This window comes from Python bivittatus, unplaced genomic scaffold, assembly GCF_059951505.1.
Source record: "Python bivittatus isolate LINGU-HERP-01145 unplaced genomic scaffold, Pbiv_v1 ctg000610_np1212, whole genome shotgun sequence".
Classification (NCBI taxonomy): Eukaryota; Metazoa; Chordata; class Lepidosauria; order Squamata; family Pythonidae; genus Python; species Python bivittatus.
In genome coordinates, this window is record NW_028277088.1 from 34,004,488 (window position 1) to 34,016,688 (window position 12,201).

The following is a 12,201-nucleotide window of genomic DNA, read 5'->3' on the forward strand; positions in this document are numbered from 1 at the left end:
GAAAAGAGATCCTTGGTTTTTAAGAGTTAGTCATTCAGAGACAAAAGAGATTTTTCAGATACAGCCTTCCTGATCAGCAATGTTATGGAGCAGTGTTTTTCAAACATGACAACTTGAAGATGTGTGGACTGCAAGTCCCAGAATTCAGAAACAGGTTTCTGGCAAGTCTGAATTTTTCAGAGTAATTATGATGCAATGTTTGTTAGGTATCATTTATGTACTCTTATATGAATTCCCAGAAAAATCACATTTATTCAAAATATTTATAGACTTGCTTTCTACTATCCAACTCTTAAGACTGCTGACAAACAGAAGTACTACATAAAGCCCAACTCATTACCATTTGAATACTCTTGACCAAAGATTAGTACACTCCTATCTGGGATGGTCATCCTCTTCCTCTGTGCAGCTTTATGTGCAGCTTTGGGAGGAAGGGGACATGCGTCTAGCCAGCCAGATCAGCTGTGTGAACCCTGGCAATCAATGGGGTGACAGATCTCAACACATCCATAGCATACTTTAATTCAATCTTTCTCCTTGAAGGTCCAGGGCAGATACATTTTAAAATAGTTAAAGGAACATTTTAAACTCCAGAAATGTAACAGATATATATGCTCCACCCCTCATCAGATTTAAAATTCTATAGTATTAAATTATTCAAAAATATTTTCAAGTTTATATCTTGAAAACCACAGGACAATAAAAATGAACCTATAATCCTTTTTTCAATGCTCTTCTCTAAAACAAAGCCACAGATACTGAGTGTACAATTATTTTTACTCTTTGTTTAAAACTAAATTGTTTTAGCCTTATGTTATTTTTAACAACATAAAATATATGAGATTAGAAGTAATGTGAACAGTCACATACGGACAGAGTAATGGAGATTTATATGAGGTGTGGAATTTTTAATTCCACTGCAACTTTTGAGTTCCTGTGTTAGGAGAGATGTGCTTAATGTAGAGTTTCCTAAACAATAATACCATATTGAAGGTAGTAATGCAACAAGTTGTGTTAAGAACCACTTATGTTCTGTTACAGGGGCAGACAACATAACAGGTCACTCGAGTCCTTCTAACTGGGATGCCAAAATACATTAATGTGGTTTTCTGCCCTTTTTAGTTGGGAAAAAAAAACAAAACCCACAACACAACTGTTTACTGTTTACTCCTCAGAAGAAACTTTCAAAATGGAATAAAATTGAAGGGGAGAAAAAAAAAATCCCTCCCAATTAATTTGGACAAAACCAGTCCTGCCCACTATGGCCTCCAGAACTAAACAAGAAAAAAATATCACTCCTGGCTTGTAGAAAGTTTCTTGCTACTTTATTAAGAAAATATTACCTTATCACCTTTGCTGCCTTTGACTCCTTTCTGTCCTTGAGCTCCCTGTAGAAAACCATATCAGAGCTATGTTACACAGTAGTTCAAAAGTATGATTTTTTTCTCCCAGTGTCCAATGTTGAGTTAAATACAAAATCTCCAGAGTCATGAAGGTACGTAGGTACAGAACACAGGTAGACTTTGGCCATCCATGATTACCATTTCATGGCAGATAAAGTGACTATCTATTAAGGCAGTGTTTCTCAACCTTAGCAACTTGAAGATGTGTGGACTTCAACTCCCAGAATGCTGGCTGGGGAATTCTGGGAGTTGAAGTCCACACATCTTCAAGTTGCCAGTGGTGACGAACACTGCATTTGGCTTCTACTCTGCCTGCTTTGAAAATGATTTGGTCTTAGCTTTTGCACAAGCCTAGGAATATCACCTCTCTGCTACTAGTTAAAGCAGCACATCTTTTTTCAGGCTTCCATATCAGCTTGATGAAAAGTACAGCTGTTTTAAAGGTCTCATTAGTTTTAACAAGCTGAGTCCTTAAAGCAACTCTACTTTTCTGAAAATTCACACAGAAACCTATAAAAATGAAAGGTTTCTGCTTTAATGAATAGTAGAGAGGTGGGAGGCTTGGTTCCACATGGGGTCTGAAGCACTACTGAAGCATGAACAGCCTTAGTGTATACTATCCACATGAATACCCATTGGTGAAGAACAGCAGAGAGAAATCTTGCCCTGATGACTTCTTGCTGGTTTCCTCTGGGCATCTGGTTGGTCACTGGGCTGTGGAATTTCCGAGAAGCAGGATTCAGCAATATTCCAGTTGAAGAACCCCTTCTAAGTGAAACACTGAATCCAAGCTGTGCTCCTCTTTGAAGTGCCAAATTGGAGCAAATGCCTCTCTTTGTATTCTACAAAGAGCTTCCGTGTGCACACAGTCCCTGCACAGAAGCCCCTTTCCACCAGATCAAAGCAGTGGTGGACCACTCTGATGTTTCAACCACCACTGCAATGATCCAGATCGAGGAAATGTTTCCTTCCTGAAGCAATTAATTAATACTTTCACAGCAGATGTCATTCAATACTGCTTCAGCTAATAGGCTTGCTTGAACAGCATTTGTGCCATGCATTTTCATTTTGTAAGAAAAGAAGGAAAAGTTATTGTTAGAGAGTAAGTCATAAGGAATAAATACATGTAGGAGGAGCTGATGGTGGGGCAACTCAGTAGCAGCCCACTGTTTCAACCTTGCTTTTGTTTCAGCTCTAAGTATATAAAGATTTGGAATAGGGGTAGTTTCCATCAGCACAGGATGGTGGGCCCATTTATTCCCTGCTGTGTTATGTTGTTACTATTTTTTCCCATCTAGATAAGAGTAAGAATATCAAATCTTTTGTCTGGAGAACTAGATCTTGGGACTACTTGGCAGAGGATCAGCCTAAGAAATTATAGTCCAAGTGTTATTTTTTCTTTAGATGCTTATGTACTAGAACAACCACCCAGAACATAGACTTAGTTAGCTGTTCTGCATACATTGTTACCTAGTAGCTTGGTGGAGCAAAGAAAATAGATTTTTCACTTTAGGATGTTCAGCTACATAGAATGCCAGTGCAGGGTTTAAAGCCTATTTTAATTTGCTTTGCCATTTCTTTATTACTTTGATTCTGTTCAAGGGCATTCATGGGGGAAATTTTAAAAAAACAAAAAACGCTGTGATCATGTGATCAAAGCCCTGCCTCTTTTTTACATGCACTGCACATGGAATGCATGTCAAAAGGGGCAGGTCTTTGATCAAGCAATTGTTGTCACCATCATGGGTTTTTTTGGACCCCTCCCTTTAATCTGTTCAGCTTATTTTACTCCTGAACCAAATAAAGAAGCCCATTTTGTAAACTAACTTACTTGTCAGTAATTTTATCACTTACCTTTTCTCCTCCACCTCCTGGGTTACCCTAGAAAAAGAATAGCTTAACTCACTGAAATATGCCGCTTTGAAGGACAGGAAAGAAAGCCATAATGTTTAGTTGCAGTAATACTTTGTAGATTTTAAGGCAAAAGCAAGGAAAATATACGAAGTGACAGCATCACACCTCAGCCTAGAAGCCAGCATGACCGGAAATCATGTACAGCAGCCACGCTTGATATTGCTTTGAACATTTAATAGGAAGCAACATGCAACTACTAGCATAAATATAATTGCAGCAATCTCTATGATAAATCATGATCTCTATCTATTTCCCTCATCTAGCCTAGATGAGTCTCTGACATTGGCTTTTACTGGGCTTCCAGGTAGACTCTAATCCTTTGCAGCAACATCTATAAGCATTTTAATAACACATTTAATTTTGAAACTATCACTGAATTCACATATTGTAAAACTCTGAGTGTTAAACCTTAAAAAAGTGAAGTCAATATGTACCTGTCTCATATAAATGCAAATGAAGATTCATCATTTTTGAAACATGGGTACAGAAGTACTCGAGTTTGCCAATTGGATCAAACAACCTTCATATAATAAATCTGCTTGTTTCTTAGAATGATTAATTTTTTAAATGAATATCCAGTCTTTCAGTCTATAGGCCATTAAGATTATTTTTTTAAAAACTAAGGAACTATAGAAGAGTTCTCCCTAACATACGCATACATGTAAACCTTCTATTGGCATGTTGTACCCTACTTTCTCTTTCTCTCTATATAATTACAAAAGCAGGTTAGGATGTCTGCATGTATTGTATTACCAGCTGAGGTGTATATAAATGTATATAAAAGTGGTCAGTCAAACACGTATGCTGACAGGTTAGTCTAACAGATGTTAAATAAATGTACAAGAAGGTTAATAGCCCATTGTGTCAGGGAAGACAAGTGGTACACTTAACAGTGCAAAAAACCTACAGCAGCTTAGGGAAAAACCAACAGCAACTGAAAGTCCCCCAACCTTTAGAATACCCCAAGGGACTGAAAAACTCTAAAGGATACAATTCTGAGAATTTTAGGTCCTAAGTAACCTTTAGTCTACCTGTTTAGAGTTGAAGTATACAATACAGTAAATATGGAGCATGCAACTCTCTTTTACACTGCACTATGTTTCTGGATACAATGTCCTTATGTCATAGGTGTAAGAGATGGACAGCTTATATTTCCACCTTCCAGCTGCTTGCTTTGTAAACTATCTTCCCATTCTATATGTAGGTTTAAAAAATCAACATTGGGTCCACAGAGGGACTTTTAAAACAGTAACAAAAAGCACACACAAGTTTTGCGTGGGGGAGAATTTTGTGAAAGAAGTAGCTTTAAGGAAGATTTAAGACTCTCACCCACATGCCTAGTGATCAGGCTCGAGGTCAAGCCCAGAAACTTGCTCTAATGTAAGCACAAAAACAAAACAGCAGCTGCATGCTAAATACATTGAATGAAAGAAAGAAAGAAAGAATGAATGAATATGGTCATAGCCAGAATACTAAATACATTTAATATATTGTGTAGTTCAGCCCCAGGGGTATCTGCAGGGTGGGAGCAAAAAAAATCAAGATGACAGCCAAAGCCACATGATCAAAGCCTCATCCTTTTTATGTGTGTCACACATAAATAGTTTCAAGATGTGTGTCACACATAAAAAGGGGCGGGGGTTCAATCATGTGATTGCAACCACCATCTTTAATTTTTGGAGCCCTCCCCCTTCTGCAAATATTTCTGTTCAACCCATATATTACATTGCCGTAAGATATCTGGTAAAGAATAGGGAAGAACAAGTATTTTAACACACTGTTACAATCCTTTCATTATACCTATGGAGAAGGAAATCTGTATTCTTTCATTATTTTCCCTCACCCCCAGAATAATAAATGTTACCTATCTGCAACATACACCATCAGTTTCTAACCCTGGAGCTATCAGAGCCCAAGAAAGGGGACGTGGCACTTGGGGTAACACACCTTGAAGCCCATTGGTCCTCTTGTGCCTGGCCATCCCATCAAGCCTAAATCGCCCTTTTCACCCTGAAAGGATCAGTAAAGAAAATTACTCATAATAGCCAGGTTTCATTAACTGGAAGGGCTGACAGCCATAGTTCATAATCAGAGAGGAGAAATTTGCAACATTTCTACATTTTTTAATCATGGAAAGATTAAGATGCATAAACTGAATTCAACGTAAGTTTTTTTGAACAGAACAGTAAGCAAATGAGCAAACGCTGCTCAGATTGCTCCCGCTGGCTCTTCTTACCATTGGGTGTGGTTAACCTGGATGATGCTGAGCCAAATTTGCTGATTTGTCTTGCACAGTAAGGCAGGGGTGGGCAAAGTTCTGATGGTCTGGAGCCACTGTCACACTTACATTTTTTGAAGTGGCCATGAATTTGGAATTATTCTTGCTTCCGTTAGGAAGCTTTCCTTTTCCGAGTGTTTTTTTTTAACGGTGTTGAGCTAGTTTGGATTTATGTTCCAGAATTTCTGTGTTTCTGACATTCATATGGTAGGAAACTGTCCCACCAGTTGTCAGCAAATGCATTGTCAAAGTTCAGTGACATGGCTGGAAGAGATTCCAAGAAAGAGGGCCTCTTTGTGTCCATGAACCACCAGTAGCTCATCCCTCCTGCTCTTTCAGCTGTACATACTGGCAGGAGACACCAGCCGGAATGACCAGAGAAGCTCTAGCACACTTTCAAGAGCCAGTTTGTTAATATCTTCTTCCAAGATGTTTTTCAACTACTCAGTCAAACTTATAGTCTTGGTATTCCCTGGTGGTCTCCCATTCAAGTATTAACCAGACAAATTGATTCATGTGGTCTGCTTTCCCATTGACCATCTGTAGCCAACACTCCCATTGCCATCTCACAGATGCTCTGAAGGAGAAATCAAGTTCTGCTTGATATAATTATGTCAGTCTATAATTCCACTACTGTTATAAAGACAAATATAGATAGAAATTTATACCTATTAACTCTATGTGAGTACCTAACCTCAGCCAATGTTTGTTGTTTCGCATGAAACCTGGAGTCTGGAAATCCTCTGCTCAAAGCACATGACATATTTTTGAAACTCATCATTTATTGGCAAACTTTTTTTACAGGATATATGCTGGGTTTCAGTAAGATTAAATTAACCTCATTTGCATTATAAATAAGTTGCTTTACAAACTAGTAGTCACTAGCTTAATCTTACCTTCAGTCCCATTGGACCAGGCCATCCAATAGATCCTGGCATCCCAGGGACCCCTGGAGGACCTCGACTGCCCTTCAAAAAACAGAGGATGGAGTAAAGGAAATTAAAAAAGAAAAGAAAAAGAAAAATCAGGTATAACGACATTTTTTTTCACATAATTTCATCATTCAAAATGGCAGTAATGTCTAATGGAGTAACTTCAATCAGCCATTAGTCACCTATATATACCATCTGAAACTTTTCATGACCATTGAGCACCAGAGATCCAATGTGCTCATCCCTTCCTCATCTGTCACTTCATAATAGCCATTCCACCAGGCTCCAGCAAAGGGAGAATTAGATCTGGCAAGTAAACACCTGTTGGAATAGGAAGGTCTTGGCCAGGAAGTGAAAGAGAAGGGCAGCCAAACAGGTTTCTTGGGGCAGGAAGAACCTCTATCCCAACTAGGAAGAACAGCAATCCCTGAGTCCCCACCAGCACATGTGACATCTATATATCTCAGATTAATGCATGTTCATCAGTGCTTTACGTAATGTAAAACTTTTATAACATATGAACATGCCTTAACATAAGCACAAAAGCAGCCTTCCCCAACCTGAGCACATTTTAGATGTATGGACTTCAATTCCCAGGATTCTCAGCATTGCCAATATTGGTTGGGGGACTCTGGCCCCTGAAGTCCACACCTGAAATGAAATTAAGTTGGGAAAAGCTTCTAGAAATCAGCCTTATCAAGTGTGTTGGACTACAACTCCCATCACCCACATCTAGCATGACCCTGCTGGGTGGAAGTCAGGGGTTGCAGTCCAACATACCATGAGGGTACCAGATTGAAGATGGTTGCCGTAAGCCTTATAATGTAAGAGATCTTATGCATTTTGTCTTATACCTTTCTTCCTGGTCTTCCAATCTCACCCTGTCAGAGAAAATAATCTATTAGTAGGAGGCACACACAATCTGAATGTAGCTGGAAATTTCTAATTTGGTTGATTATCAAGAGGAGAGGACAACAGCATGTGATAGTTCCCTGTATTGTTCTAGAACTTGTTTTTATAATTGGGCATTCTGTTAATCAGACAGATCACACTTATTGGGAACAAGATAGAAACACACAGAATGAATACTAGGGGGAAAGCAGCAATGACCATAAACACTGAAGCTTTTCCAGGTTTTGGGGGAGGTAAATTTGGGGGAGCCTTGCCCTCTCTGTCCTGGCCTCCCTAAATTGGCTGGGAAAATCTCAAGTCAAGCTGTAAGTGTGTTTAGATGACATAGTTAGCTTGTGCCTTGTGTAATCAGGAATCCTGCACAATCAAAATTCCGACCATGCAGAGGACAGAGAGTGTCTTCAGTGGTCACAATCATAGCCTCTCTTCAACCTTTCCAATTCAACCTATAAAGGTCAAGAGGGAAGGCCAGAACCTGAAGCCGCATTCCAAATTCCCACAATTATGATATGAAGACAGCCAAATCTGGGTTACAAAAATCTGGATGGCAGCAAAGATTTAATTTCTGTATCTCTTTGCTGCCATATAATGGTCACCTGGATTATTGCCACCCAGATCTGCTAGCCTTATGATACGACCGTGTATTCTGGTATGCTCTGCTTAGAGTAGGAATTTCTGCTGCAAAAATCCAGACAGATACTAGATGGTAGCAAAGAGATTAAAAAAGCTCTTTGCTGCCATCTGGGTTTTGAAGCCCAGATATGGTAACCCTACTCACAAGTAATCTGCATTTCTATAATAATCAGCACAATCTGCTCGCATTGCATATTTGCATACCCCAAGGCTATTTTTTTTTCACATTAACAAAACAACTCTGGAGCTTACTTTTACTCCCTTTGGTCCTTTCACACCAGGAATACCTTGTGGGCCCTAAAAACAGAAGTACAATGTTTAAATATCTTCATCATGCAGTTTGTTCATTGGCTATTAAGTGATAACTTGTGACTCAACAGAGCTTTTTTTTATTGCTTCTTGAAAGAATCCATACCAAGTTTTATTCACTTCAATCTGTCTCTGATATGGATGGAAGATGTCACATGACACACGGTTCATGTTTGTTTAGAGCAACTTCTACTCTTTTGGCCTCATTCTATGTTCAGTGTAAGCTTTTAGGTCTCTTTAGGCCTAATGACAGACTAAAGATGCTTCCAACCCGGCTTTTATTGTCCAACTTCCTGATAAACTCTGGAATTTTGTTAGGAACTCAGAATGACATCATCTTACACTTGTAACTCTATCTCCTGCCTTCACATTTGCCTAGACATTTGTTTCTAGAAATACTCCTGAAGGAACAGATAGGGAGTGCTTTAATTTGGTAGAATTTGGAGCCTTTCATGTGGAAACACCCCAAGTAAAATACCATGAAGAGATAGGATGGAAGCACAGCAACTGGAATTTGGAAGAAAAGTTATTCTGTTTTAGCAAAGCTGGTGAAAAGAAGTAGAAAAACCATTTTGGTTAGGGTTCGATCAGTATCACAAGATCTTACTTTCTTTACTTTTTCATGAGACTCTAGCTCCTAGGGCTGCCCTGAGCTGGAAATGAAGTTGGCAAGCACATCTGCCTGAACCTTATGCCACAACAGTGGGGAAAACTTAAAAAGAAAGGTTGTTGCAGCAACATCCAAGGTCACTTTGGAGACCCTGGGTTTGCTGGGGTTCTGGACCTATGGACACCAGTTCAGCCGTAAGTGTGCCACTGACTCCATTGGACCCTAGGGCTTTTCAAAATAGGACCTTTCAGTAGGAAATAAAAGCTTGCCTAAGTCTCAGAAGCAAAAAGAGGGTGTATCTTCAAAGAGAAGCAGATAATGATAGCTTTAAAGTGAATGCCTCTTAAACTTCTGAGGGTTTGAGGGTTCCCCTTGTTTAAGACAATATGGAACCATCACTATCTTCCACATCAAACAAGAGCTACCTAAGATTTCAGCAATGGCAGAATTTCAGTCTCTCATAGACCTATAGGAATATTGGATTCCTTACTTATTTATATCTTTTATTTAATAAATATTGACTTATATACTTAAAAAATTATGTCACTACTTTAAAAAAGTACTAAAAGCAGCTTTTGTCTTGATGGGTCAGCCAAGTATATTAACCAGATGAAGGCCCTATAAATACAGTTAAAGTAAGGAAATTGCATTCTTAGCAACATTCCCCTTCTTCCTCTCACTGTGCCCCTTCTATTCTTCCACGCCATCTGGCAAAGTAACTTACCAGAAAATTTGTCCCAGTGATCCCATTTTGTTCTTTCCAAAACAAAGTACTAACCTGGGGACCAGGAGGTCCTGGAGGACACACCGATTCTACACATGGAGGCTGTGTTATCTGAAGCTCTTGACACAAGTTTTTCAGATCCAGAGAAAACATCTAAGAAATTAAAGGGAGAAAAAAGGCACAAAATGACATAAAAGGTAAAATCTGCTTCATGTTGAGTTTGACTCCTGATAACTTCATGGATACATCCATGCAATTTTCTTGGTAAAAGCATGAAAGCGTTTTGCCATTGCCTTTTTCTAGATGCTTAGCCCAAAGCTCTGATATTCTCTTTTGGTTTCCCATCCAAGTCTGAACGATGCCTAACCTTACTTAGCTTCTGAGACCAAACAAGGTTGGTGAGGTATGACTACCTGTTGAGTAAAGTCCCACTAGAGTTGAGCTTGATACCTAGGAACTTCCTAGATATATCCATGTATTTTTCTTGGCAATAATACAAAAATGGTTTGTATGGTCTTCTCCTGGAATGTTTTTTTCAACTCCCTGATTCCTCCTAGTATTCCCTGGAGATCTCCAATCCAAGAACTAACCGGGCCTGATCCTGTTTAGCTTCCAGGCCCAAATGCACAACAGATATGAGCAGTGGTCAAATGACAGAGCAGGAGAATAAAATTTCTATTAGATATATTGGGCACCCACATGCCTCTTCCATCCATTCATGGGTCATCTAGATATTTTCCAATTTCTGATTTCTCAAGTTCTACCCAACATTTTTGGAAAAAGAGTTCTAGCTCTGTAACTGGGTTTACACTTCACACTGAGCCATGGTTTGATGCATAAACTAGAATTGGCTAGGTTCACATATCACACTAAACCATACATCATGGTTTACATGCCACAAAAGCCAAGTTCACATGACATGCTAAGCCATAGCAAGGTTTATCCTTTCTGGGAAATAAGGCTACTAATGGTTATTAGTCATTTCTGCTACCATCAGAACAGAAGTTTCTGGCGCATATGAGCAGAAGGGTTGCTACTGAGCTCACATGTGTATATGCCTATTTGGCCTCTGTGGAAATTGAATGCTAGACTGCACTGGATTTTGATCTGGTTCTTCTTATGTTCTTTCTCCAGTACAACCTCCTCAGCCAAAATAGACTTCCCTGCTTGTAGCACAAACTGCAGGTAGCAGATGCTCCCAGAAATAGCATCCCCCAATAATGCAGCCTCCACATCAGGCTAATGTGGATTGTGGAAATTTCACTACAAGGATCTACTGAATGCAAGAAATCAAGTTCTGCTCCTTGCAAAGCGATCGGAAAAAAATAATGGTAACAGTCGGAGGATGTACTTCCTATTCTCTCACCTATCGAACAGCAGTTATGTAGTACAGAAATGATAGAATGGGCAAGAGACTTAGACAATTCCCTGCACAGTACTGTTCATGGAGCACCAGAGTTGGTCCAGTAAATTTGTATGCAAATAAAGGTACAGAATAACAGCAGTTTCTTCATGTTAAGAAAGCATAACATTGTATTAGCTACTATAGCTTAATTATATACAACTGAACATAATTTTCTCTTCCACATTCCAATAAGGTCATTTAAGGCCATTACCCTCGGCTCTGAGTGCAACAGAAGGCTTTGCACTTTGTCTATAATAGAGTATTTTGAAGATTTTTAGGGGCTGTGGAATGATTTTTATTTCAGCTTCTGGCTGAGTTTATCCTTTTCCCTTTGGGATAGGGAAACTGGAGGGAGAGATCCGAGACTTTAAGAGATGGGGTAACTTCTTCAGAGAAGAATGGGCCAGAAGGGAAGATCATATGGGGAACATCCATGGGCCAATATGGCCCACAGGCCAGAAGTTACCCATACCTGTTTTACTCAATACCACATTTCCATATAAGCGATCACTAACATCAATCCAGAACATGTACTGAAAAAAGGAAAAAGGCAGACTATTACTATTCTTTATAATCAGTGCAAACTCAGCTGCATGAAAATATGTCATGTCGGGTACTCTTAGCACAAGGTTCTTTTGGTGCTGCCTACTTGGAATTTCTTGGCCTCTTCATGCTGATTTTTATGGCAATACATTGTATGTCTTGGCTTCCTATGCTTGAGTCCTTTCCACTATTGTATGTTCTACATTTTGACTTGCAGTTCTAGAACAGTGCAACTTGCGGGATGTTTAGGAGGAATACAAGGAAGAGGGCAAATTAATTCTGTTTAAGTCTCAGTCATATTCCATCATTTGCAAAAAAAATAATGCAGTCAATTACAAAAGATGTTGAGGCTGAAGAAGTATTAAAACTAATATCATACAAAGGTGTGGGAAGTCTTCCAATAAATGTGACATGATATAATAGATTTCTGCAACTATTAGGAGCTGGAAAGTATTGCAGGACATTTTGTCAAGAAAAGGAACATCTTGGTATTCCAATAAAGAAGATACATGCTCCAATTTAATTTAGTGGAGTTCTT

General features: G+C 39.1%; 2 protein-coding genes across 4 annotated transcripts in view; one reads left to right on the forward strand and one right to left on the reverse strand.

The window, feature by feature from the left end:
* The window catches only part of PLEKHA8 (pleckstrin homology domain containing A8), a 158,263-nt gene that overhangs the window by 62,661 nt on the left and 83,401 nt on the right, over positions 1–12,201 (forward strand). The window lies entirely within an intron of this gene.
* Positions 1–12,201, reverse strand: part of COLQ (collagen like tail subunit of asymmetric acetylcholinesterase) — a 46,473-nt gene that overhangs the window by 20,430 nt on the left and 13,842 nt on the right. For both annotated transcript variants that reach the window (XM_025167316.2, XM_088150750.1), the window contains exons 3-9: positions 9,770–9,868; positions 8,325–8,369; positions 7,382–7,408; positions 6,492–6,563; positions 5,265–5,327; positions 3,258–3,284; positions 1,344–1,388 (exon numbers count right to left, since the gene is read on the reverse strand). In XM_025167316.2, coding sequence (XP_025023084.2) covers positions 1,344–1,388; positions 3,258–3,284; positions 5,265–5,327; positions 6,492–6,563; positions 7,382–7,408; positions 8,325–8,369; positions 9,770–9,868 — 378 coding nt within the window. The remainder of the gene's footprint in view (positions 1–1,343; positions 1,389–3,257; positions 3,285–5,264; positions 5,328–6,491; positions 6,564–7,381; positions 7,409–8,324; positions 8,370–9,769; positions 9,869–12,201) is intronic.